Source organism: Plecotus auritus (assembly GCF_963455305.1).
Source record: "Plecotus auritus genome assembly, chromosome: 4".
Classification (NCBI taxonomy): Eukaryota; Metazoa; Chordata; class Mammalia; order Chiroptera; family Vespertilionidae; genus Plecotus; species Plecotus auritus.
The window spans coordinates 101,609,409-101,636,531 of record NC_137775.1 but is presented as its reverse complement, the minus strand read 5'-3'; the positions used below and the strand labels follow the sequence as shown (position 1 = coordinate 101,636,531).

Below are 27,123 nucleotides of genomic sequence, written 5' to 3'. Positions count from 1 at the left end.
CAGAGGGGCCCCTGCACCCACTCAGCCATCATGAGTGTGACCTCCTACAGGCTCCCCCCGGGGGCTCCCACCATCCACTCACCTGTCACCCCGGTGGCAGAGGCGGGGCCCTGGCGCTGGCCTTCGTGGAAGCCATACAGGTGCATCTTGTACTTGTGGTCCGGCTCCAGGCCCGAGATGGTGACCCCGGCCTGGTGTCCCGGCACCCGGACCGCCTTGGGCTGCCCGTCCCCGTTCTTGTACTGGACCAGGAAGTGGTCAAACTGGCCCTCGGGGACGGTCCAGGAGAGGCTCAGCGAGTCCGGGGAGGATCCCGTCACCGTCAGCGCCCCCAGACGAGGCTTCATGGGAGGGCCGGCAGGGGGCTCCGCTTCAGGGGCTAGAAGAGAGGCAAACAAGGTCTCCTGCTGCTGGAAGAGCTGCTGAGACCCCCACCCTCCTGGTTCAGACCAGAAGGGGGTGGCTCTGGACTGACAAGACCCCTTTCTGGTTATGATCACCCAAGTCTTTCTTTATGGTCCGTCCGACGGACCAGCCCTGCCTCGCGGCCTGCCTGTTCCCTCTGCGCACATGCTCCTTCCCCAATGCCTTCACGGCTCATGTCAATGCTCCTCTAAGTCCTGTTCAAATGTCACTTTCTCTTCAGGACCTCCCTTGTGTCCCCCACCTATTTAAAGTTTCAATCCTCCCAACTGGAACCACCTTCTTTTTTAAAAAAATTATTATTTTTAAAAATAATTTTTTATTATTGAAAGTATTATGTATGTCCCCTTTCCCCCTCACTGACCCCCTCCAGCCTGCCCTCGCTCCCCACCCCAGGCCCTCACCACCCTACTGTCTGTGCCCATGGGTTATGCATATAATGCATACAAGGTCCTGGTTGATTACCTCCCACCCACCCACCCTCCCCCGCCTTCCCTCTGAGATTCCACACTCTGTTCCATGCTTCCATGACTCTGGATCCACTCTGTTCATCAGTTTATTTTGTTCCTTAGATTCCACATATGAGTGAGGTCATGTGATACTTGTCTTTCTCTGACTGGCTTATTTCACTTAGCATGATACTCTCCAGGTCCCTCCATGCTGTCTCAAAGGGTAAGAGATCCTTCTTTTTTACTGCTGCATAGTATTCCATGGTATAAATGTACCACAGCTTTTTATCCACTCATCTACTGATGGGCACTTGGGCTGTTTCCAGATCTTAACTATTGTAAGTTGTGCTGCTATGAACATAGGGGTACATACATTCTTTCTGATTGGTGTTTCTAGTTTCTTAGGACATATTCCTAGAAGTGGGATCACTGGGTCAAATGGCAGTTCCATATTTAATTTTTTGAGGCAACTCCATAATATTTTCCTCAGTGGCTGCACCAGTCTGCATTCCCACCAGCAGTGCACGAGGGTTCCCTTTTCTCCACATCCTCACCAGCACTTGTCATTTGTGGATTTGTTGATGGTAGTTATTCTGACAGGTGTGAGGTGGTAACTCAGTGTTGTTTTAATTTGCATCTCTCTGATGATCAGTGATTTTGAGCATTTTTTCATATGTTTCTTGACCATCTGTAGATCCACTTTTGAGAAGTGTCTGTTCAATTTGCCAATTTTTTAATTGGATTTTTTGTCTTCCTTTTGTTAAGTTGTATGAGTTACTTATATATTTTGGATATTAACCCTTTATCAGATGTATCATTGCCAAATATATTCTCCCATACAGTGGGCTCCCTTTTCATTTTGTTGATGGTTTTTTTGCTGTGCAGAAGCTTTTTATTTTGATGTAGTCCCATTTGTTTATTTTCTCTTTAGTTTCCTTTGCCCTAGGAGATGTATCTATAAACATATTGCTACAAGCGATGTCTGAGATTTTGCTGCCTAAGGTTTATTCTAGTATTTTTATGGTTTCCTGTCTTATGTTTAAGTCCTTTATCCATTTTGAGTTTATTCTTGTGTATGGTGTAAGTTGGTGATCTAGTTTCATTTTTTGCATGTATCTGTCCAATTTTCCCAGCAGCATTTATTGAAGAGACTGTCTTGACTCCATTGTATGCTCTTGCCTCCTTTGCCAAATATTAATTGAGCATAATGGCTTGCGTTAATTTCTGGGGTCTCTGTTCTGTTCCATTGACCTACATGCCTGTTCTTGTGCCAGTAGCAGGCTGTTTTGATTACGGGGCTTTGTAGTATAACTTGAGATCTGGATAGCGATTCCTCCAATTTTGTTCTTCTTTCTCAAGATTGCTTCAGTGCCCTAACCCCTTTCGCTCAGTGGATAGAGCGTCGGCCTGTGGACTGAAGGGTCCCAGGTTCGATTCCAGTCAAGGGCATGTACCTTGGTTGTGGGCACATCCCCAGTAGGAGGTGTGCAGGAGGCAGCTGATCGATGTTTCTCTCTCATCAATGTTTCTAACTCTCTATCTCTCTCCCTTCCTCTCTGTAAAAAATCAATAAAATATATATTTTTTAAAATTGCTGCGGCTATTTGGGGTCTTTTTAGGTTCCATATAAATTTTTGGAGTATTTTTTCTAGATCTGTGTAATATGCTATTGGTCTTTCAATATGGATTGCATTGAATCTGTAGATTGCCTTGGGTAGCATGGACATTTTAATGATGTTACTTCTACCAATCCATGAACACGGTATATTCTTTCACTTGTTTATATATTCTTCTATCTTTTTTTTCAAATCCCTATCATTTTCTGAGTATAAGTCTTTTACCTCCTTGGTTCAGTTTATTCCTAAGTATCTTAATTTTTTTGTTGCAATGGTAAATGGGATAGTTTGTTTAGTTTCTCTTTCTGGGAATTCATTATTGGTGTATAAAACAGCCATTGATTTTTGGGTGTTGATTTTGTATCCTGCTACATTGCCAAATTCACATATTAAATCTAGTAGTTTTTTGGTGGAGGCTTTAGAGTTTTCTATGTACAATATCATGCCATCTGCAAATAATGAGAGTTTTACTTCCTCTTTTCCATTTGGATGCCTTTTATTTCTTCTTCTTGTCTGATCACTGTGGCTAGGACTTCCAGTACTATGTTGAATAAGAGTGGTTAAAACAGACATCCCTGTCTTGTCCCTGTTCTTAGGGGAAGTGGTTTTAGTTTTTGTCCATTGAGTATGATGTTCGCTGCAGGTTTGTCATATATGGCCTTTATCATTCCCACTTTGTTGAGAGTTTTATCAAAATGGGTGTTGGATTTTGTCCAATGCTCTTTCTGCGTCTATTGATATGATCATGTGATTTTTGCCTTTCAATTTTTTATGTAATATATCATGTTTATTGATTTGCAAATATTGTACCAGCCTTGCATCCCTGGAAGAATTCCCACTTGGTCATGGTGTATAATCTTTTTAATATATTGGTGGACCCAATTTGCTAATATTTTGTTGAGGATTTTAGCATCTGTGTTCATCAGGGATATTGGCCCGTAATTCTCTTTCTTTGTAGTGTCTTTATCTGGTTTTGGAATTAGGATAATGCTGGCCTCATAAAAAGATTTTGGAAGTATTCCTTCCTCTTGGATTTTTTTGAATAGTTTGAGGAATATAGTGTTAGTTGTTCTTTGAAGGTTTGGTAAAACTCCCCTGTGAAGCCATCCAGACCTGGGCTTTTGTTTGCTGGGAGTTTTTAAATTACTGCTTCTATTTCCTTAGTTGTTATTTGCCTATTCAGGTTTTCTGATTCTTTCTGATTCAATGTTGGAAGACTGTATTTTTCTAGGAATCTGTCCATTTCATCCATATTGTCCAGCTTGTTGGCATATAGTTGTTCATAGTATTTTCTTACAATCCTTTGTATTTATGTGGTGTCAGTGGTCATTTCGCCACTTTCATTTCTGATTTTATTTGGGTCCTCTCTCTTTGTTTCTTTTTTTTTAAATATTTTTTATTGATTTCAGAGAGGAAGAGAGAGGTAGAAACATCAATGATGAAAAAGAGTCATTGATCGGCTGCCTCCTGCACACTCCTCCCCCCCACCCCCCCCCAGTGGGGGATCAAGCCCAGGCATGTGCCCTTGACTGGAATCGAACCTGGGACCCTTCAGTCCACAGGCCAATGCTCTATCCACTGAGCAAAACCACCTAGGGCTCTCTTTGTTTCTTGATGAGTCTGGCTAATGATTCATCAAAGTTGTTTATCCTTTCAAAGAACCAGCTCTTGGTGTCATTGATTTTTTTTTGGTATTTTTTTTATTTTTTATTTTTTTGGTCTCGATGTCATTTATTTCTGCTCTAATCTTTATTATTTCCTTCCTTCTACTTACTCTGGGCTTTTCTTGTTCTCTTTCTAGTTCTTTAAGTTGTAGGGTTAAATAGTTTATTGTTAAAATTTTTTGAGGCAATCCTGTAGTGCTATGAATTTCCCTCTCAGAACCGCTTTTGGTGTGTCCCAGAGATCTCAAGTTGTTGTGTGTTCATTTTCATTTATTTCCAGGAATTTTTTGATTTTTCTTGAACTTGTTGGTAGCCCATTCATTGCTTAATAACATGCTATTTAGCCTCCATGTGTTTGAGTGTTTTTGATTTTTACTGTAGTTAATGTCTAATTTCATTCCACTGTGATCTGAGAAGATGCTTGATATGCTTTCAGTCATCTTGAACTTGTAGAGACTTGCTTTGTATCATAACATGTGATCTATCTTTGTGAATGACCCATGTGCACTTGTATATGAAAAATGTACAGAAAAATGTATATTCTGCAGCTTTGGGGCGAATCCTATATAATAAAGAGGTAATATGCAAATTGACCCTCATGCCCTCACAAGATGGCTGTCTACAACCAGGCCGGCAGCAGGGTTAGTGAGGGATGACCAAATGACTGAACAGCAGGCTGTGTGGGGCAACCAGGCCAGCAGGGGGTTAGTGAGGAACGACCAAATGACTGAACAGCAGGCTGCATGGGGTGACCAGGCTGGCAGGGGGCTGTGAGGGGCAACCAGGCTGGCAGGGGTGGGGGGCAGTTGGAGGCGACCAGGCCTGCGGGGGCAGTGCAGTTGGGGGCAACCAGGCCAGCAGGGGGGGCAGTTGGGGGCAATTAGGCTGGCAGGGGGGGGCAGTGAGGGGTACTAGGCTGGTGGGGGGACAGTTGTGGGTGACCTGGCCAGCAGCAGGGGGCAGTTAGGGGCAACCAGGCTGGCAGGGGGGGCAGTTAGGGGTGATCAGGCAGGCAGGCAGGCGAGTTATTAGGAGCCAGTGGTCCAGGATTGTGAGAAGGATGTCCAACTGCCGGTTTAGGCCCAATCCCGATCGGGCCTAAACTGGCAGTCGGACATCCCCCAAGGGGTCCTGGATTGGAGAGGGTGAAGGCTGGGCTGAGAGGAACCCCCTCCCCCCCGGTGCATGAATTTTGTGCACCGGGCCTCTGGTTGATCTATAAATGTCTATTAAATCCATCAGATCCATTGTGTCCTTTAGAGTCACTGTTTCCTTCTTGATTTTTTGTCTGAAAGATCTATCCAGTGAAGTCAGTGGGGTGTTAAAGTTCCCCTACTATTTTTGAATTGTTATCCATCTCTCCCTTAAAGTCCTCTAGAAGTTCTTTTTTTGTATATTTCAGTGCTCCTATATTTGGTGCATATATGTTTACCAGGATTATATCCTTTTGTTGTATCAATCCCTTTAGTATTATGTAGTGACCTTTGTTGTCCCTTGTGATGGTCTTCATTTTGAAGTCTATTTTTGTCAGATATGAGTATTGCTACCCCAACTTTTTTCATTTCCATTTGCATGGAAAAATTTTTCCATCCCTTCATTCTCATCCTGTGTGTGTCTTTTGTTCTGAGGTGAGTCTCTTGTAGACAGCATATAGTTGGGTCATGTTTTGATGGGCACATTTAAACCATTTACATTTAAGATTATTATTGATAGGTGCTTATTTATGCCATTCTACTTTTGTATGCCTAGCATTCTCTATTTCTTCTTCTCATTACAGTAGTCCTTTTAGCATTTCTTGTAATGCTGGCTTGGTGGTGATGAACACCTTTAGCCATTTTTTGTCTGAGAAGCTCTGTATTTGTCTGTCTATTTTGAATGATAGCCTTGCTGGATAGAGTAATCTTGGTCTCAGATCCTTGCTTTCTATTACCTTGAGTACTCCATGCCATTCCCTTCTGGCCTGTAGAGTTTCTGATGAGAAATCAGGTATCAGCCTTATGGAAACTCCTTTGTAGGTAACAGTTTACTTTTCTCTTGCTGCCTTTAAGATTCTCTCTTTGTCTTTAATTTTTGGCATTTTAATTATGATGTGTCTGGGCGTGGACCTTTTTGAGTTCTTCTTACTTGGGACTCTCTGTGCCTCCTGAACTTGTGTGACTTTTTCCTTTACCAGGTTAGGAAAGTTTTCTGTCATTATTTCTTCAGACATGTTCTCCCTTTCTGCCTCTTCTGGCATACCCACTCTTCAAATATTGTTATGTTTCATGTTGCCCCACAGTTCCCTTAAGCTGTCCTCCTGTTTTTTGATTGTTTCTTCTTTTTGGTTCTCTGATTTAGTGATTTTTTAACAACCCTATCTTCTAATTCTCTGATTCGATTCTCAGCTTCCCCTAACCTGCTGTGTATTCCTTCCAATGTGTTCTTTATTTGTGCTATGTCATTCTTTGTGTTTTCATAGTTACTATATCTTTCCTCATGCTTTTGAGCATCTTTACCATCATTATTCTGAACTTTATATCAGATACATTTCTTATCTCCATTGCATGTCTCTCTTCTCTGGAGACTTCTCTTGTTCTTTCATTTGGGGGTTCTTTGTCTCTTCATTTTGGCTACATGTTTGGATTTGTGACTATGTATTAGGTAGATGTGTACATCTCTCAATCTCTAGTGCAGGATGGTGTCAAGATGTTTCTGACTAATTATCTTAGGCAAAGACTCAAAGCCTCCAGAGACGGCCTCTGTCTACAGACTGATAGGATTTGGTCTTGAATTGCCCTCAGGCAATTGTCCACAGGTGTGGCAAGAGTTTTTTTCAAGAGGATGGCGCAATTGCTTCTGCCTGGAGGCTAATTGTTATTCTCAGTCTCTTAATGGGTTTTCCAATAGGGTGGGTCAACTGTCTTCCCCACAGATAAGGCTGCCTGTATAGCAAATGTCTGCATGAGAAAGATTACCTCCGCATAGTGAGGGAATGATTCAGCACAGGAAACCAGGGTGTCTGCCTTCTGAACTCTAAGCCCTGAGCCCCAACCCTGGCTTCTGCTCACACAGTTCCAGTTCACTCTGCCCTCCCTCTGCCGGAGCACAAGGTGAGTGGCTCCACAGGGAATTTTGTGCATTGGCCCTTTAAGAGGGTGCTTGAATTTCCAGCCATCTCTCCCTGGCAGACAGCAGCCCTGGTGGTTTTCCCAGCCAGATATTATATGGGTACCCTTCTCAGTTCTGGTGCTCTTTGCTGGGGGGCCCAGCTTGGGGATTTGACCCCAGAGTTCTCAGTGGCAGCCCCACAGCTGAGATATCTCTCCAGGACTTCAGTTGCTGTCGGTGGGAGCCCAGCCAGCCCTTTCGTGCCTATGCCCCTCCTACCAGTCTCCATGCGGTCTCCACTTTCTGTCCTCTATTATCAGGGTTCTCTCCAGGGAATCTTCCATGAATTATTCTGGAGGTTTTTCTGTATTTCAGTTGTAATTCCAGTTTGGTCCTGGGAGCATGTCTATGCAACATCCACTTACTCCACCGCCATTTAAAAACCGCCTACCTACCTTCTTTATTTAGAACAAATTTCAGCAACAAATTTGGAAAACAACAAATATGATACAACCAGGCAACTGTAGCAGTGACTGATACTTGAGGACACTAAGGAATGACTGTTCATTTTTAAGGTACAATCCTTATCATATGGTCATTATTAAACAGCCTTCTTAAAGAGAGGACTGTAAATATGGAGAGGAAGTGCAGTGTCTGGGATGAGTGTAAAAATACAGCAGTGGTCTATCCTATAAGGAATACTACTTGGCTGTACAAAGGAATAAAGTACTGCTTGATGCTACAACATGGGTGGACCTCAAACATGTGCTCAGTGAAGAAGCCAGCATGGAACATGTACTGCATGCTTCCACTGGTGTGGTGTTCAGCCAGTTCAGACACAGAACACAGACTAGGCGGCCTGGCCTGGCATCGAAGCGGTGGAGAGGAGGCTTTTTCTTGGGGTGGTGGAAAGTTATACAATAAGACAGCAGTGAAGCATGCACACAGGAAACACACTACAGATCCACAAGTTGTGTACTGAAACATATGACTTTTCTGGTACGTGAATTATGTCAATAAAGTGGTTAATAAAGAGGCATTCTATGACGAGCCTTCTGGCAGGAGCTGATATATGGTGGAAGCAGGTGATGACCCTGGGCCTTCATTATCCGACTCTTCCTGCTTGTTTGAAATTGTATATATAAATGCTTGTTGATTGCATTCATATTTCAAGACCTATATCCCAGCCGCCCCCAAAGAGCTGTTTCCAGAGCTCCAGGCCCAGCGGAGAGCCACACAGCCATGGCGGTGTTCACTTGAAGCCTCAGTACTCAAGGGCCTCTCAGGTGGCTGGGCCCTGCCCTGAGACCTGCTTCCTGCCCCTGGACCACACCTGTCCTGAGCTGCCCAGTGGACGGGGTGTAGGTCAGAGGTCGAGAGGTTATGGTCGGAACTGGAAGAGACTCTGACCCCACTACTGAGACCTTTTTTAAGCCCAACCCTGGGGCCCTTCAGTCGCCACTCACCGGTCAGGCCCAGGGTGGACGCAGGGCCCACGCGCTGCCCCCCGTGCAGGCCATACAGGTGCATCTTGTACTTGCGCCCCGGTTCCAGGCCCTGCACGGTGACCTCGCTCTCCTCACCCCCGACACGCACCACCTGGGGCCGCCCGTCCCTGTCCTTGTACTGGACGGTGAAGGCGTCGAAGTGGCCCTGGGGGACGGTCCAGGACAGGCTCAGCGAGTCCGGGGAGGATCCCGTCACCGTCAGCTCCCCCAGCAGGGGCTCCTGGGGGGGCTCTGGGGCCTCCGTGCTGGGTTCTGTGGGGCTGGGGGTCTCCTCCTCTGCAGCTGAGAAGGACAGACACAGGGAGGGTGAGGCAGGCTCCATGGAGATGTCCCGGTCTTCTCCCAAGCCCTGGTCATGACCAGGCGCCAGTCACTGCAGGGAGCCCGTCCTGGGCAGCCTCGCTGACATGCCCAGAGCCTCGGGGTCCGCTGTGGTCCGGCAGCCCCCACACAGCCCAGGGGCCCTTCTCTGCCCAGGGGCCCCGCTGGTCCTCAGGGAGCCCAGGGGAGGCACCAAGCGCACCACGGCTCAGCCTCGAGCAGAGGGGCCCCTGCACCCACTCAGCCATCATGAGTGTGACCTCCTACAGGCTCCCCCCGGGGGCTCCCACCATCCACTCACCTGTCACCCCGGTGGCAGAGGCGGGGCCCTGGCGCTGGCCTTCGTGGAAGCCATACAGGTGCATCTTGTACTTGTGGTCCGGCTCCAGGCCCGAGATGGTGACCCCGTCCTCGTGTCCCGGCACCCGGACCGCCTTGGGCTGCCCGTCCCCGTTCTTGTACTGGACCAGGAAGTGGTCAAACTGGCCCTCGGGGACGGTCCAGGAGAGGCTCAGTGAGTCCGGGGAGGACCCTGTCACCGTCAGCGCCCCCAGGCGAGGCTTGACGGGAGGCTCAGGGGTCGTGGTGGTCGGGACTTCGGTGGTCACAGCTTCGTAGACGGGAGCTAGACGAGCTGGACGGAGACATGGGGGACAGGTGAGGTCTCCTCAGCCCTCAGCGGAGGGCCCATTGCAAAAATAAGATAGTAAGGAACAGAATCTGCTGTCCTCAGTGGCTCTAATTCCAATTCTTTCTGGTCCCTTTAATGTCTCCTTCAACCCCTCACAGTCAGCCTTCCTCTCTCAACTCCCCGACCCCACCAGCACCCCTGTGACCCCCTCCTCCAGCACCCGCCTCCCCCACCCCACCAGCACCCCTGTGGCCCCTCCTCCAGCACCCGCCTCCCCCCCGCCATCACCCCTGTGATCCCCTCCTCCAGCACCCGACTCCCCTACCACCCACCATCATCCCTGCGATCTCCCCCTCCAGCACCCGCTTCTCCCACCCCACCAGCACACCTGGGAGCCCCCCACCTCCAGCACCAGCCTCCCCCACCCCAGCAGCACCCCTGGGACCCTCCTCCAGCACCCGCCTCCCCCACCCGATCAGCACCCCTGGAGCCCCCCCTCCAGCACCTGCCTCCCCCACACCCAGCAGCACCCCTAAGACTCCCCTCAGCACAGGCTCTGCTCTCCTCTGAACACAGGCCCTGTGGTCCCTGTGCCCTGGGCTCCCTCCACTGGGTCTGGGTGGCATCTCACTCCCTTTGGCTCAGGACTTTGCTCTCAAACAGCTCAGACCCGACCAGAAACCTGTAGTCTCCCTGGCCCTGCTCCCTCCTCAGACCTCAGCTGCCCCTGGACCTCACTCTCTCTGAACTTCTCTCCCATCTCCCCACCCCACACACCTGCAGCCCCAACTTCCTGGCCTGGGCCACCCCCACCTCTCACCTGTGCTCCCCCTTCCCTCCCTCTGTCCCCGCCTCCCTCCCATCCCTCTGCGCAGGGTCCAGAATGGGACCGGAAACACAGTGATGGAGTTGGTCTTACTTAAAGCTGCACAACCCTCTGTGTGCCTGGAGGAGCCTGGCTGCCTGAGCTGCCTACCTCTGCACCCCTTCTCAGGACTGTCCCCCACTCAGAGCATTTCACCCAAACCCTCTCGGTGCCCCCGTGCTCCCAGTTCCCAGCCTTTGCACCAGCTGTGCCACCGTGGATGTGACACACTCTTTGTCCTATCGTACTGTCACCGTGCAAACGCCCGCCAGACCGCAGCCTCAGCTGTCCTAGGGGTGCGTGGACAGGCTGCCTAGGCCTCGCAGCCCGGGCCTGGCCTGCCCCAGGGCTTCCTGTCATCCTCCCCCCGCCCCCCCCCCCGGCCTTTGCCTGTTCTGTCGGTTCACAGCCTGTCTTCCCACGACCGGGAGCCCCATTAGGATAAGACCTTGTCTCTCTGCCAACTTCAAGGTCAACCCGTGAACTACCGTGGCTAGGCTCAGGGCTCCCCATGTTGGCTGACCCACTGCAGTGCTAAGTCTGGTGATGTCTGAACCATGAGGTTGGGGCACTGTGGCAAGAGGCTGCTCTCTGAGCACCTCCAAGCCTGTCAGGGCCTCCAGTCGCCAGCGAGGCTGAGCGGGCAGGAAGGACCAGGGATATGGGTAGGACTTCCTCCCACAAGTTCTCAGAAAGTGTCCGATCCCTTGGCTGTGAGGTGCGGCCAGAGCGGGTGGAGACCAGCAGCATCAGCAGCCAGGCCCCTGTTGGGGAAGCTACTCTCCAGCCCCAGCCCACCTGCCGCAAGCACCGCCCTCCACCAAGACCCCAGGCCAGCGGTGGAGCCTTGGTGGGGGGGCCTGCGGGCACTGGTATTTCCACAAAGATGGTAACAAAGGGAGGGCCCTCCTCCCCGCCCTGCCCCCATCTCACTCACCGGTCAGGCCCATGGTGGATGCGGGGCCCACGCGCTGCCCCCCATGCAGGCCGTACAGGTGCATCTTGTACTTGCGCCCCGGTTCCAGGCCCTGCACGGTGACCTCGCTCTCCTCACCCCCGACACGCACCACCTGGGGCCGCCCGTCCCTGTCCCTGTACTGGACGGTGAAGGCGTCGAAGTGGCCCTGGGGGACGGTCCAGGACAGGCTCAGCGAGTCCGGGGAGGATCCCGTCACCGTCAGCTCCCCCAGCAGGGGCTCCTGGGGGGGCTCTGGGGCCTCCGTGCTGGGTTCTGTGGGGCTGGGGGTCTCCTCCTCTGCAGCTGAGAAGGACAGACACAGGGAGGGTGAGGCAGGCTCCATGGAGATGTCCCGGTCTTCTCCCAAGCCCTGGTCATGACCGGGCGCCAGTCACTGCAGGGAGCCCGTCCTGGGCAGCCTCGCTGACATGCCCAGAGCCTTGGGGTCCGCTGTGGTCCGGCAGCCCCCACACAGCCCAGGGGCCCTTCTCTACCCAGGGGCCCCGCTGGTCCTCAGGGAGCCCAGGGGAGGCACCAAGCGCACCACGGCTCAGCCTCGAGCAGAGGGGCCCCTGCACCCACTCAGCCATCATGAGTGTGACCTCCTACAGGCTCCCCCCGGGGGCTCCCACCATCCACTCACCTGTCACCCCGGTGGCAGAGGCGGGGCCCTGGCGCTGGCCTTCGTGGAAGCCATACAGGTGCATCTTGTACTTGTGGTCCGGCTCCAGGCCCGAGATGGTGACCCCGTCCTCGTGTCCCGGCACCCGGACCGCCTTGGGCTGCCCGTCCCCGTTCTTGTACTGGACCAGGAAGTGGTCAAACTGGCCCTGGGGGACGGTCCAGGAGAGGCTCAGCGAGTCCGGGGAGGACCCCGTCACCGTCAGCGCCCCCAGACGAGGCTTCATGGGAGGCTCGGGGGTTGTGGTGGGCGGTTCTGAAGGTTCCTCCTCCTCTTCCCTTGGGGCTGAACAGAGACCAGGAGGTAGAAGCCCCTGAGAGAGGCGTCCCGGGCCCCTGCTCTCCTCGGGGCTCTGTTGTGTGCAGGACGCAGGGTGGCAGCTCCTCTCGCTTACCTGTCAGGGCCTCGACCTGGATGGGCCCCAGGCGCTGTGGGCCACGGAAAGCGTACACATTCACCCGGTATCTGTGGTTGGCTTCCAGGCCCGAGAGGGTGATGTCCTTCTGGTCACCCCCTAAACTGACAACTTGGAGTTGCTCATCCTGGTCCGTGTACTGGACCTCGAAAGAGTCCAGTTGCCCCTCTGTGACCGTCCAGGACAGGTGCAGGGTGTGCGGGGTGGCCTCTGCCACGGTCAGCTCTCCAAGCTGGGGCTCTGCCTCTGGAGGGCTTGGGGCTGTGGCCTCAGCTCCGATGTCCTCCCTGGGGGCTGGTTCAGAGAGACAGGTAGAGGCGGGTGATGGGTCTGTCGCCACCCCAGGTCTCCAAGGGGAGGGCAGGGGGGAAGGTAAGCGGTGTCCAGGAGGGCCAACTATTGCTACGCGGCGAGGCACTTCCAACGCATGATGCTAAATGCAAGACGCGACACACAAAAGCCTGTGTGGGGGTTCTGCAGATTAAATCTCCAAAAGGCATCTGCAGCAGCAGCCGTGGCCTGCGGCTGGGCTGGCGGCGCTGCCTGCCAGGGGCGCAGCAGACTTTGGGTTCAGAGACATGTTACAGCTCAGTTGTGGTAATGCTTTCATGACTCATACATTTGCCCAAACATATTGATTCATTCCCTTTAAGTGGGAGAACTTTACTGTATGTAAATTTATCTCCATATAGCAGATCTCTTTCCCCAAAAAAGGGATCTAGAAAGTTCACAAATGGCGAGGCGGGGAGAGGCGGGAGAAACTGGAGGAAGGCGGGATGGTCTGTGCCTCAGCCACCGCACTCACCTGTCACTGCGAGGGCCGAGAGGGGCCCCACGCGCCTGCCCTGGTGCAGCCCGTAGAGCAGCAGCTTGTACCTGCGGGCGGCGTCCAGGCCCCAGACCCTGGCCTCCCTAAGGCCACCCTCCACAGGCAGCACCTGGGGCCGCCCCTCCCTGTCCTTGTACTGGACCACGAAGGAATCAAACTGGCCCTCGGGGACGGTCCATGCGAGGCCCACGGAGTCCGGTGTCACGCTGGTCACCTGCAGCTCCGCCCCCAGACGGGGTTTGGGGGGACGCTTTGTTCCGGCACCGTTCTCAGTGCTCTGTGCCTCTGAGAGGGAGATACAGAGGGAAGACTGGGCGACCTCCAAGGGCAGGATCTAGAGGCAGGGAGACCAGCTCTGCCAGGGCTGAGTCGCAAAGGGCGGGTGCCATGGGCTGAGGCCAGGAGAAGGCGGGACTGGATCCAGCCCCAGCGGCTGAGACCAGGTCACAGGGGGATGGCAGCGGCCTGCAGGGAGCCAGACACCTTCCCACCGCCAGGGCAGACGCAGTGGTCTCACCTGTGGTGCCATCAGCGCTGAGGGGGCCATGGCGTCTCTTGCCCAGGAGGCCATAGAGGAGAAACCTGTATGTGCTGCCGCTGTCCAGGGGGGTGATGGTGACCGAGCGCTCGCGGCCCCCCACAGGCACCATCCGGGGCCCGTCCCTGTCCTTGAACTGGACCACGAAGGAGTCAAAGTGGCCCTCGGGGACCGTCCAGGAGAGGCGCAGTGAGTCCGGGCTGGGCTCTGTCACCCACAGCTCCCCGAGGCGGGGCGGGGCCTGCGGGCTGGCGTCCCCGTGGGCAGCTGGCAGAGAGGAACGGTTCTGTGTTTATTTTCCAGAGTGACTCCTTCACGGCCTCTCACTGGAGTTGGAAAACCCAGAACCGCCCAGATGAGCAGTGCTCCCCTCATCTTCCCACCGCCCTCCCCACACCACCCCGCTGCCGGCGCCTCTGTGCACTTGTGCCAGGAGGGGCCTCTGTCCTGAGGCAGCTCGGGGCGAGGTCCCGGGCTGCTGCCCATCTCACTCCTGTGCTGCCGGCTCTTCCTGCCAAATCAGACTGGCTCCCGCCTGCAGGGGGCAGCCGGCAGGCGTGCGTTTCTCTCATGTTACCAAGGGGCCTGCTCTTGCTGATTTGACTGGCCTCTGGGGACACCAAAGGGGCCCAGCATCCCTGACAGCGGGGCAGGGGGCGTGAGGGTGGAGGTGATCCGCCAGGCCCTGGTGGAGGGGCTGCCTTGAGTGAGGGTCGGGAGGAAGAGGGGGAGCTCAGACAGGGGAACGATCTGGTGTGGGAGCAGGAAGCCACCCTGAGGCCTGGGAGGAGCTGGCGTGCTGCCTGCCAGACAGCCAGGACGTGGGCGCATTGCTGCTGCTGGAGTTTTCTGGCAACAGAGAGCCCCTGGGGCAAAGAGGCAGCCAGGCCGCCAGCCCTGGGCTCGGGGGTTCCGTCTCCAAGGCTCCGAGCGGATGGGAAGAAAGAGGTCCCTGGGGGCAGATAGGGGACCCGATGGGCCTGAGCCAGCAGGGTGAGAACTCGGGTGAGAGTCGGAGGGGAGATGGCAAGACCACAGGACTGAGGACCCCGGGCCAGGGAGGCGGGGGGCTCTGCTCCTTTCTCCCCCTCCCAGCACCTGCCCCAGGCCCCACATCCTGGAGGGGGTTAGGGGCCTCCCCCTTCACAGGAGTAGGGTTGTGAGAAGACGGGAAGTCCGGCCTGGCTCTCAGGGGCCTGGGCAGGTGGGGGGCTTGTTCAGTGAAACAGGAGCACAAAGGGGGGCCTGGTGGCAGGACAGGAGACCAGGCGGCATGGAGAGGGGCCTCCGGCTAGTTTCAGGGGGTCCCTCTCACCCGTCTTTGCCTCCACAGAAACGGGGCTGCGTCGTTTCCCTTCCTGGATCCCAAAGAGCAGGAACCTGTACTTCCTGTGGGGCTCCAGGCCGGGGACAGTGACCTCGCGCTGGTCTGCAGCCACAGGCACCACCCGGGGCTGCCCGTTCCTGTCCTTGTACTGGACCACGAAGGAGTCGAATTCACCCTCAGGAACCGTCCATGAGAGGCCCACGGAGTTCGGGGTCACGTCTATCACTGTCAGCTCCCCCAGGCGCGGCTCTTGGGGGGACTCTGTGGCTGGAGCTGGCGGGAGGGGAGCTGGGTGGGGGAGGACAGAGAACAGGGCTGAGCGCTCTGAGGGACAACTGCCCCCCAGGGCTCTGGGCTCCCAGGGCCAGGGGCCTGGCCTGAGGCGGGAAGCAGCCCCGCTGCATTGTGACCGGTCTCTATCTGAACCGGGCGTTTCCTTCCCATGGACACAGGAAGCAGCCATCTGGGGACAAATGGGGCCGCGTGCTGACCTGCGAGCGCATGGTGGGCAGGCACGTCCTAGGTCAGCGTCTCCCCTGACAAGACCATCTGCCCCTTAACTGAGCCGCCTATTGTCCGTTCGCATCTGGAATAACACAGCTGACAAGCACGCCTTTGCGGTCACAAAGCAACTTCCCTGCTTCCCTTGGACCCCTCAGAGCACAGCCCCACACCAGGCGGACGCCGCACTGCCGTGGTCCCGTGTTCGTTGCTGACTGCTGCCTGCCCTGCACCACCTAAGTAAAGGCAGTGTGCCCATCACTTCACACCTTATCCAGCCCAGCCCCCCATTCGCTCTCCCCCGCCTCCTGTCCCTAGCTCCAGTGGGTTTCGTGTAGCCCACTTATCGCTTCTCCTTTGATCCTAATGTATAAAGCAGGGTGCAGAGGTGCCATTTTCCAGGGCATTTTCTCAATTTGTTGAGATTCTGCTTCCCAGCAATTGTCATCTGTTTGGTTCAAATAAACTCACAAAAATTCTCAACAGGTTTGAACATCTCTTACGTGGACAACGGTGTTCTAGCAGCACCTGAGACTGCAGCTGTCTTCCCATCACCTTGGAATTGCTGCAGAAGCCCAGCCACCTCTAAAGGTGCCACTAAGCCTTCTTACTAATGGGCGGGTAAAGAAGTCCCTGTGTTCCTAACCTTACATTTGCATTTAAGAACATTGGCATTATTGTTTTCCTTTGTAATCCCATGCATTTTATGTTAGTTTTTACTTTTATTTATTTCTTAATCCTCACCCGAGGATATGTTTTCCATTTATTCAAGAGAGAGAGGAAGGGAGAGGGAGAGAGAAACATTGATGTGAGAGAGAAACATCAATTGGCTGCCTCCTGCTTGCACCCGACGAGGGCTCGAACCCACAGCCTGGGCATGTGCCCTGACTAGGAATCGAACCCACGACCCTGCAGTGCACAGGACGCTGCCAACCAGCGGAGCCACACAGGCCAGGGCTTATTTTACAATGTTTTAAAAATAAATTCTTATTGCTTTCAGAGAGGAAGGGAGAGGGAGAGAGAGTTAGAAAGATCAATGATGAGAGAGAATCATTGATCGGCTGCCTCCTGCACACCCCCTACTGGGGATTGAGCTGGCAACCCAGGCATGTGCCCTGACCTGAATTGAACCCAGGACCCTTCAGTCTGCAGGCCGACGCTCTATCCACTGAGCCAAACTGGCCAGGGCTATTTTATGGTTTTTAAAACACTGCATACACATTGCAGACACCCTGGCACACACATGGTAGAAACCAGTCTAGGAAGCCACGAGGGCAGGAGGGCCTGGGAGCCAAGCACGAGGGCCACTTCCAGAGGGGCTGAGCGCCTGCGACAGGATTCAAGGGGTGACTGCCACTTAACGCCAACAAAGTGGGTAGCAGGGGAGGTGGCAGCCATGTCCAAACCACAGTGGGTGTGTGAAGAGAGTGGAGGAAACAGCTAGACAGTGAGAGGGAGCGAGGGAGAGAGCATCTGCACTGGAAGTGGGGCAGGTGGGAGGGAGACAGTGGGGTGGGAGGGGCGTGCCAAGGTCCAGCCTGTGGAGGGAGGCAGGGGCAGGACTTGAGAGAGATGGTGTGGGGGCTCTGGAAAGCCATGGCTGGGGCCTGCCTGGCCCTCACTCACCTGTCACAGCTCCCACGGAGAGCGGGCCCAGGCGCTGCCCGCCGTGGAGCCCATAGACGAGCATCCTGTATCCACGAGCAGGCTCCAGGCCGGAGACGGTGACCTCATGCTGGTCTGCGGCCACAGGCACCACCTGGAGCTGCCCGTCCCTGTCCTCGTACTGGACCACGAAGGAGTCAAACTGGCCCTCGGGGACTGTCCAGGCAAGGCCCACAGAGCGGGGGGTCACGCCGGTCACAGTCAGCTCCCCCAGGCGCAGCCCCAGGGGCAGCTCGGTGGCTGCAGGAGCGGCTCCCGGTGGTGGAGCTGAGGGAGGGGAGGCGGCTGTTAGGAAAGCCCTCCTCCCCTGGGTGGTGAGCACGTCCATTGTCCTCGTGGTGCCCGCGAGGGGGTCGGACAACAAACTCTGATGGTCCCCGAGCCCTTCCCTCATTCTTCCAGGCCCTGGGGCTTTGGGGGGACTGCCAGCCATCACTGAGACCTGGGGGAGCGGCCTCAGTGGCTCCCGCTGCCCTGGACTGTTTGCTCAGCACATTCGGCTGTCCACACCGAGCCCAGCCCCCCAGCTGCTGCCCCTCGGCCTGCCCACCTCCACACCTCCAACCCTGCCAGGCCCAGGAGCAAGTCCTGCGGACACTACCTGGGGAGGCTGCCACTGCTCACCCACTCCGCCGCCTTCGCCAGGCAGCGCCAGCTCTCATGGACCACCGGACCATCCCCCAAATCGCCTGCCTGACCCTCACCCTCCACTGCTCCCCACTGTTAGCAGGTGGTCAGAGGCGTCCATCTCATCCAGAGCAAAGCCACGCCCTGACGGTGACCCCGAGGCCTGGACGTCCATCTTGCACACCCCCAATTCCGGAACATTCCTCACCAGTCCACAGATGTTGGGGCACCTTCCCTCTGCCCCAAGTGCTGTCTCCAAGGGCCTGGGTGGCATGTGTTCATCCTCCTTCCTCAGCGGGCCCTTCCCACCACCTTCCCATCACTTGCCTACCGGGCTTGATTGTGTCCCCGTGCCATGTCACATGGCACCGCTGACAGGCCTGTGCCCGGGTGCGGTCTCCCCCGCTAGCATGGGAGCTCAGCAGCAGGAGCCCTGGCTGTGCCCCCACACCAGTGGGTCACCACACGTTGGCTAAGGTAATACGTGGTTGAGTGTCAACCAATGAACCAGGAGGTCAGGGTTCGATCCCCAGTAGAGACGTGTAGGGGACAGCCAATCAATGATTCTCTCTCATCATTGATGTTCTATCTCTCCCTCCCTCTCTGAAATCAATAAAATATATTAAAAGTAAAATAAAAACAGGCTGCTGACGAGGCCTCAGGAAGAGAGGTGAGTCTGAGTGGGGAGGGCAGGGACACGCTTCATTTCACGGGCCTTGGCTCTGCTCGCTGCACTCTGTACTTCCTTCCACGAGAAAGGGACTGGCCCTCGCCTCAAGCCTCATTGTTGGTGGTTTGGCTTAACTGGGAAGGTGGGATTATACCCACCGCTAGGTATGGCAGGCCCTAGGCTGCACTTGGCATAACATGTTTCCAGTTTAGAAATGTTTCTAACTCGCTACACGCCTTTCTCCTGGCTGGCACGGCCTCCACCTTGCTATGTGCAGGACAGTAACTCAGGCTGGCTTTCCCCTCCCTACTCTCAGTGCCGAGTAAAGAAAAGAAACCGGAGTGGAAGGTTCTGGAAACTAAGCCAACCACGTCATGGTGAGGGTGGGCTCTGTGGACATCAGCCTCGCTCAAACCTCTCAGTTCCTCTGCTGTCAACTCTGTGCTCGTTCCGATAGTAAAAGTGGTTTTTCAAAACTGTGTATCGTTCCTTCAGCGAACGAGAGGCCAGAGGACACTCCTCGCTGGGCCCACGCTAGGCAGGTCAGCAGGAGGGTCCCAGAGGCCACCTGGGGCCCGGCCTCTGTGCTGCGGCTCGGAGAGCAGGTGCCCAGGCTGGTCCTGCGCGGTGGCCGGGCAGCCAGGCAGGAGGCTTCTCCTGGCTGCAAAGGCACTCACAGGGGTGAGAGCCTCCGCCCCACCGGTTGGGCCCAGGCCTCACGCACCCTGACCAACGACGCAGCCAGGGGCAGAGGATGTTGCAGAAGCCCAGAGGCAGCCGCGGACAGCATGCCCTCCATGTGCCAGGCCTCCTGCAGGCTTTCTGCTGCCAGTGCCCTGGACCCTGTGAGGTGGGCACGGTCCTCATTTTACAGGCGAGGAAACAGGCACCGATGTTTAAAACTGGTCCAAGGCTGTGCAGCTGGTGCAGTCAGTCCCTATGAACTGCTCCTCCTTGTCTACCCCAAGATGGTGGGGCCACGGGGCACACAGCAAGGACAGCCACCACCACAGAAAGGCTGGGCACCGGTGGGAGGAAATCGAACCCCGCCCCACTCACCGGTCAGGCCCAGGGTGGACACGGGGCCCACGCGCCGCCCCCCGTGCAGGCCGTACAGGTGCATCTTGTACTTGCGTCCCGGCTCCAGGCCCCGCACGGTGACCTCGCTCTCCTCACCCCCGACACGCACGACCTGGGGCCGCCCGTCCCTGTCCTTGTACTGGACGGTGAAGGCGTCGAAGTGGCCCTGGGGGACGGTCCAGGACAGGCTCAGCGAGTCCGGGGAGGATCCCGTCACCGTCAGCTCCCCCAGCAGGGGCTCCTGGGGGGGCTCTGGGGCCTCCGTGCTGGGTTCTGTGGGGCTGGGAGTCTCCTCCTCTGGAGCTGAGAAGGACAGACACAGGGAGGGTGAGGCAGGCTCCATGGAGATGTCCCGGTCTTCTCCCAAGCCCTGGTCATGACCGGGCCCCAGTCACTGCAGGGAGCCCAGGGGAGGCACCAAGGCTCAGCCTCGAGCAGAGGGGTCCCTGAACCCACTCAGCCATCACGAGTGTGACCTCCTACAGGCTCCCCCCGGGGGCTCCCACCATCCACTCACCTGTCACCCCGGTGGCAGAGGCGGGGCCCTGGCGCTGGCCTTCGTGGAAGCCATACAGGTGCATCTTGTACTTGTGGTCCGGCTCCAGGCCCGAGATGGTGACCCCGGCCTCGTGTCCCGGCACCCGGACCGCCTTGGGCTGCCCGTCCCCGTTCTTGTACTGGACCAGAAAGTGGTCAAACTGGCCCTCGGGGACGGTCCAGGAGAGGCTCAGCGAGTCCGGGGAGGATCCCGTCACCGTCAGCTCCCCCAGCAGGGGCTCCTCCGGTGGCTGTGGGGCCTCTGTGTTGGGTTCTGTGGGGCTCAGGGTCTCCTCCACTACCTCCCGGGCGGCTGAGAAAACAGATGGGGTACAGGTTTAAAGGCAACTTGCTTTGCTGGTGACATTAAACGTGGTGATCAGGCACATCTGGCAAACACCCTCTGGAGCTGTAGGCTAGTGGTTTGTGTAGCCTTGTGTGAGCCACCCAGTGGCTGAGTCTGAGACAGGCTGAGGTCCCCCAGCTCCCACCGCAGTGCGGACAACTGGGCTGGTGGGGCAGTGTGCTGGGTCCCTCGTGTCTGAGAAAGGAGCTGGTGGGAAGATGCCCTCGGAGGTCTGTCCCCGAGGTCACCGCCAGTGGTGCCCTCATGCACTAAGGGGCAGTGAGCCTCTCCCACCTGCCATCTCCTGTTCACCCCCTGCGGCCCCAGCGCTGCCCAGGCCCACCCAGGAGCAGGGCAAGAGATGGAACGTGCCCTGGCTGAGGGCTCCCAGGGGCCCTGCCCTCCCTCCCCTTTGACCCTCAGGAATGAGCTGCTAGGCAGGACTTCAGGCAAAAGTGGGAGAGAGATTTGGGGCTGGGGGTGGGGTTGGGGAACCCCCTGCTCTTCCCTGGTTGTCTAGAATCTCAGCCCCAGGGCACCTACCCATGTCAGCTGCCCTTCGGTCTTTGCTGGGGCTCCATGGACTGGGGAGACTGGACAAGGGCAGCCAGCCCTCCGTGACCCCCTCCCAGTCCAGGGGAGCCACTTAGGGGAAGCAGATGGAGGAGGGAGGAGGCAAGAATGGTAACCCAGGTGAGGACGGGGAAGGTAGGGACGGGGAGTGGAAAGGGATACTGGCAAGCCAGAGTGTCAGGGAGACAGAGCAGCTGCCCTGAGACTCCGTCTCAGTTGCCCAGCACTGTTCTGACCACTGTGTGAGCAGTTACCGTTAGTATCCCCATTTGACAGATGAAAAAGCTGAGGCACAGACAGGCTCAGTAACCTGCACATGGTCCCATAGGTCATATGGGAGACCTGGGATCAAAAGCCATGCCCCAACCATGGGGCTCCCAACCACAGAAATGCGCTGGCTGGGGAGGCTGGGCACACGGGACCTGCTGGGGGCTGGCGTGACCCTCCCCCGCTCCACGCTGGCCAGGGTCAGGGAGTGGGGCAGGGCGGGAGGCGTCCTCCCCTTGCTGGCAGGCAGGGCAGGCAGGGCGGTGCTCTCATCCCTTGGATCTGCCCGCTCTGAACAGAGCATCAGGAGCATCAGGGGCATCAGGGTGTGGGCAGAAGTGAAAGCTCAGAGACAGGGCCCAAGCAGGTTCCGGAAAGGGAAGACCCAGCACAAACCCTGAGGCAAGAACATAGTGGCTGAGGACCACATGGGGGCTGTTCTTGCAGGTGGAGAAGCAGGGCCATGCCAGGGGGCAGGGCTGGTGGCGGGGGGGGGGGGGGGGGGGGCGGCGGGGGGGAGGGGGAGCCCTAGGACATGGGAGAGAAGAGGCAGAGGCGTTGGCAGAACTGGAGCGGAGAAAAAGAAGGTGGAGGGAGGTGTGGAGGGGCCCTGGGACAGATCCCTGGTTCCGCTCAGAGGACAGGGGCTAGGGGTGGGGCGGGCTGGGGGCTGCAGGCCTGACTCACCTGTGGTGGCCACCACTGACACAGGCCCCACACGCTGCCGGCCGTGAAGGCCGTAGAGGGTCATTTTATACTTCCGGCCGGGTTCCAGGCCGGGGATGGTGACCGCGCTCTCCTCTCCCTTGATAGGCACTGCCTGGGGCTGCCCCTGGGCATCCTTGTACTGGATCACGAAGGAGGTGAAGCGGCCCCGGGCCACGGTCCAGGACAGGCGCAGGGAGTCTGAGGTGGCGCCAGTCACTGTCAGCATCCCCAGCAGCGGCTGCTCGGGGGGTTCGGGGGGGCGCTCCTCTCTCCTCTCTGGGGCTGTAAATTAGAGACCCAGCCAGGGCTGAAGGGGCAGCCTGGGGTGTGGACGACCGTCACCCCTGGAGGGTCAGACTGGGTTAGTGGGAGTGCTGACCTCCTGGTGCGTCTGGTAAGCCAGGGTCTGACACACCTCCTGGGTCTGGGGAGCAGCGGAGGGTTGGACGGGCCCAGCAGGGTGGGGGAGGCTGGCGCCCTCGGCTGGGGAGGGGCCAGGGCCTGGAGCCAGCCTTCTTGGGGAGGCCCAGCCGGTGCCTGGCTGAGGGCAAGTGTGTGGAAGGGGGGCTGGGAGGGGTCGCCTGGGCGTAGGTGCTGCCACTCACCAGTGGTGCCCTCAGCTGAGAGGGGGCCGTGCCGCTTCTTGTTGGCAATGCCAAACAGAGTGAATCTGTACTTGTGGTTGGCGTCCAGGGCGGAGACAATGACCGAGCGCTCCGGCCCTTCCACGGGCACCACCTGGGGCCGTCCATCCCTGTCCCTGTACTGAACCACGAAGGAGTCGAAGTGGCCCTCGGGGACCATCCAGGAGAGGCGCAGCGAGTGTGGGGTGGGCTCTGTCACCCACAGTGTTCCCAGGTGGGGCGGGGCCTCTGGGCTGGGATCACTCCGAGGCACTGGGAGAGGGAGTACAGAGAATGGGGGACACAGAGGAGAGGCTGTATGAGGCTGTGCAGGAGGCTCACTGCGCAGGGGGCCTGCTGAGGCTCACTGCCGGGCAGGCCCAGCCACACTCCACTTGCCCAGCTGTGTGCCCACCACGGGCTATGCCCACCTGGAGGAAGGGCACCTTCTTCTGAACTCGGGACTGGTGTGGCCCCAGCTGGGGAGGGGCCTCAAAGGCGAGGGGGCCCAGGAGCCCTTTGCTGGTCTCCATGGCCAGGGGGTGCTGCAGGGCTGCCCCCTGCTTCCAGCTTCACTACTATTCACTAGCTGGTTTCTCCGGGGACGGAGGGGGGCGGGGTCAGGTCCCCAGGGCAGTGCTGAGCACCCCCCCCCCCCGCACCAGCTCTCCCCAGGGCAGTGCTGAGCCCCCCACCCCCGCCAGCTCTCCCCAGGGCAGTGCTGAGCCCCCCACCCCGCCAGCTCTCCCCAGGGCAGTGCTGAGCTCGAACGGCTAAGTCCTGTGGACACTGTAGCTCTGAATCTGACATGTCTGGCCACACCCTCATTTGGACGTCCAGGACGCCACTCTCTGGGGCTCTGCCCCTCTTCCAAGTCACCCCTCAGGCTACCCTGTGGGCTCTTCTTTCTCTGTGGGTGCCCGGAGAGTTGGCCCTTCCCAGGGTTCTCACGGGCTCACCCTTGCTCCTGTGCGCTGGCACTGATGACCCCCACACCCCCTCTTCAGGTCTCCCCTCCACTGCCCACAACCATGAGGGCAGCAGTACAACCGCAGGGCTCTCACTTTCTGCTTGAGTGACCTCTCTGTGCCTCCACTCGGCGTCTATAGCATGGGCTCGCCTCCCAGGGCTGCTTGAGGATGGGTGCGAGACACCCAGAGCCTCTGGAGCACATGTGACCTTGGCAAATGCTCAGGAGACGCTAAGCGCCTGCTGCGCTGTTCCTCGCCTCTGCTGCTCCTTGCCTCGGGGAACGGGACTGTCTGATCCAGAAAAGTTGGGCGCCTGAGCCCCTCGCTCTCCTTCACCTCCCACATCCAGACTCACTGCCCGCCCCACCAGGCCACTGCCATTTCTTGCCGGCTCCCATGTAACTCACTTCTCCAGGTACCCTCCCCAGAGCCTCCGTGTACCTTGTAAGATAAATAGAATCGTGTCTCTCCCCACTGAAAACCCCTCAGAGGCCCCCCCAGGGCCCTCAAGTAAGGTCCAAGCTCCTGTCAGACATGAGACCAGTGCCCTCAGCTGCCCAGGTGCCCTGCTGCCCAGCGAGGAAAACAGACGGGCCCTCCTACAGAATCTCTCACCCTGCCTTGCTCTCCACGGCTCCCTGTCTGCACTGCCCTCCTCAGCCTCTCTGCCTGACTGTTTTCCCTTCAGGATTCCCCTCAGGGACCCCTGCCTCCAGGAAGCCCTCCTGGAGTTTCCAGAGCTCTGAGAACCCTGGAGGACATGCAAAGGGGAGGGCAGGAGGGTGAGGTGCGCGACCGCTCTCACTTACAGATCTTGGCTTCAGCCACCAGGGGGCCGTGCCTCTTCTTGCCCACAAACCCATACAGGACAAATTTGTACTTGCGGCCCACATCCAAGTTGGTGATGAGGGCCGAGCGCTGGGGCCCCTCCACAGGCACCACCCGGGGCTGGTCCCTGTCTTTGTACTGGATCACGAAGGAGTCGAACTCGCCCTCCGGAACTGTCCAGTGCAGGCGCAGGGAGCTGGAGGTCACATCCGTCGCTGTCAGCTCACCCAGGTGCGGTGGGGCCAAGGGCTTCCTGGGCTTTTCCCCGTCGCTGTCTAGAGGGGGAGGGAAGTAAGAGCAAAGTGGGCAGATTCAACCACGGCTTCATCCTCGTCTCCTTCCCTCCCATCTGCCCACTGACTCACTCCAGGTTGGACGGCTCCCGCCCTACCTCGAAGACTCCGCTTCCCCACCCGAGCCCGCTGTGACCAGCCTTCCTGAGAAGGGGCATGTCCCCCTCAAGCTCCCCACCCCCCACAGAGGTCCCAGTTTCTCTCCACACCGAGGTTCATGGGGAAGTTTCAGGCCCCCATGCTTCTTCCTGAGAGTTTGGAAACGCCCCTCAGTCCACCTGCATGGCTCTCTCCCTGTCTCCCTCTCTGGTGAGCTTGACCTGGAGCTTCAGGGAGAATCAGCTTTCCTGGTCCCATAAGCAGGGAATGTGAGAGCCGGGGACCCCGGCGCTGGCCTTCCCTGGCTCTGCAGACCTCACCCAACTCACCTCCCTGCCCCAAGGAACCTCCACCCCCAGGAGAACCTGGCCGGTGGGACCACAGGGACAGTGCCACCATCCTAGCCTGCCCAGTGAGGGGGCGGCAGGGGCTGTGGGGAAGAGCAGGGGAGGAGGGGGTTGAGGGTCATATCATCAGAGGCCTCCCTACTCCCACCAGAGAGATCTATGGGAGCAGGACTCAGGGCAAAGAAAGCTGCAGGGAGAACCTGCCCCACCCTATGACTTTCCCCTCCCATTTTCTCTTCCCGGAGAACTCCCCTCCAGGCCATGCTGCCATTGTTCTCAGACCTTACCCATCCCTCTTGCCTCAGATCCCTCAACTCCTTTTCTCTGCTCGTTTTCTCCCACCATGACACAGCCCTGCCCTTCCACCCCACCCACCAGGAGTCCCACGGCCCAGCCCTCCCCCATCCTCAGGACCCAGGACTGAGCAGAAGCCAGAATGTACCCATAATGCCTTGGTAGATGAGAGGGGCAGAGGGCTCGCCCTCAGGGGGGACCCCACGAAGTGACAGCTCATAGGGGGCTCCAGGAGGGGGTGAGGGCAGCAGTGCCTGGCGGACATCCCCGGGCAGTAGTTGGTCATGCAACCCTGGCCCATTGGGCACCCGGAGGCGCAGCTGGAAGTGGGCAAAGGTGTCAGGCTGGGCCATCCAGGCCACGCGGAGGCGCCCTGTCTTGTCTCTGCCCAGCACTCTCAACTCCCCCAGCTCCTGGGGGCGCTGCTGCAGGCCGGGTGCCTGGGCTCCTTGAGTTGTTGAAGGGCCTGAGGGAGGAGGCTCATCAGTGGCCCGCAAGAGGCCAGAGGGGGAGGACCCTGGGAAGGGCAGGGCGAGAAAAACAGGAGAGTCCAGTATGAGAGCCAGAAAGGAAGCCTCGCCTGCAGGTCTGCCCTCTGGCCTCTAAAAGCCTACACACCTTCCCAGGCCGCCTCATCCTCCCAGAGGTCGGCCAGTCCCCAGACACTCCTGTCCCCCTCACCTGAGCAGACAGGCCTGCAGGTAATAACTGAATGGAGCAAAGCGTCCCTCCCTCAAGACTCCTGTGACCTCCAGCCCCACATGCCCAAGCCCCTCCCATGGCAGCCCCCCACGGGGTGAGGCTGTGGCTTCCATTAGTGCTGCAGCAGAAGCCTGGAAGAAAGGAGGAAGGTGGTGTGAGGAGGGAGGGTGCCCGAGGAGCACAGGCTGAGTGAGGCTTCAGCTCAGCGGCATCTGGGCCCTAAGGGGAGAAAAGGTCCGCCATCCTCCCCCACAGCCATGGGCGCCAGCGACATCGCTCCTGTGGAGAGACCAGCAGAGAGGAGCCAGGGGCGCTGATGGGTTCCCTCCCCATACACAGCTGCGATGGCTTAAGGCACCCTAGCAGGTCTGATGTGTCCCTTTGAGGTCAAGGTCAAATTGAGGAAAAAAAGCAACCACTGACCACAGTCTTCAGACACCCTTACCACATGAGTCAGAGCTGGGAGCCTCTGGCTCACTCCTGCCCTGCCCACCCTCCGTGAGCCTGCAGTCCCTGGCCCACCAACTGCCCCTTCTGTCGCCTGGAACAGCAGTCCTGGCAGCCGGGCCTTGAGGACATCGAAGACTGGGTCTCCTTGGCCTTGGGTGTCTACCAGGACCCTGGGAGTGAAGGTGGTTTCAGGGACACAGGAGGGCTGTGCTTTGCTGTGGGGGACAAC

General features: G+C 57.0%; 1 protein-coding gene across 4 annotated transcripts in view; it reads right to left on the bottom strand.

Moving 5' to 3' along the window:
- Positions 1-27,123, bottom strand: part of TNXB (tenascin XB) — a 57,623-nt gene that overhangs the window by 9,768 nt on the left and 20,732 nt on the right. For all 4 annotated transcript variants that reach the window (XM_080665792.1, XM_080665789.1, XM_080665791.1 and 1 more), the window contains 16 exons: positions 25,891-26,259; positions 24,691-24,984; positions 22,893-23,183; positions 22,267-22,569; positions 20,374-20,706; positions 19,836-20,159; positions 17,441-17,746; positions 15,302-15,601; positions 13,966-14,253; positions 13,425-13,733; positions 12,599-12,913; positions 12,166-12,489; positions 11,502-11,825; positions 9,370-9,702; positions 8,706-9,029; positions 83-379 (listed from right to left, as the gene is read on the bottom strand). In XM_080665792.1, the coding sequence (XP_080521918.1) occupies positions 83-379; positions 8,706-9,029; positions 9,370-9,702; positions 11,502-11,825; positions 12,166-12,489; positions 12,599-12,913; positions 13,425-13,733; positions 13,966-14,253; positions 15,302-15,601; positions 17,441-17,746; positions 19,836-20,159; positions 20,374-20,706; positions 22,267-22,569; positions 22,893-23,183; positions 24,691-24,984; positions 25,891-26,259 (5,034 nt within the window). The remainder of the gene's footprint in view (positions 1-82; positions 380-8,705; positions 9,030-9,369; positions 9,703-11,501; positions 11,826-12,165; positions 12,490-12,598; positions 12,914-13,424; positions 13,734-13,965; positions 14,254-15,301; positions 15,602-17,440; positions 17,747-19,835; positions 20,160-20,373; positions 20,707-22,266; positions 22,570-22,892; positions 23,184-24,690; positions 24,985-25,890; positions 26,260-27,123) is intronic.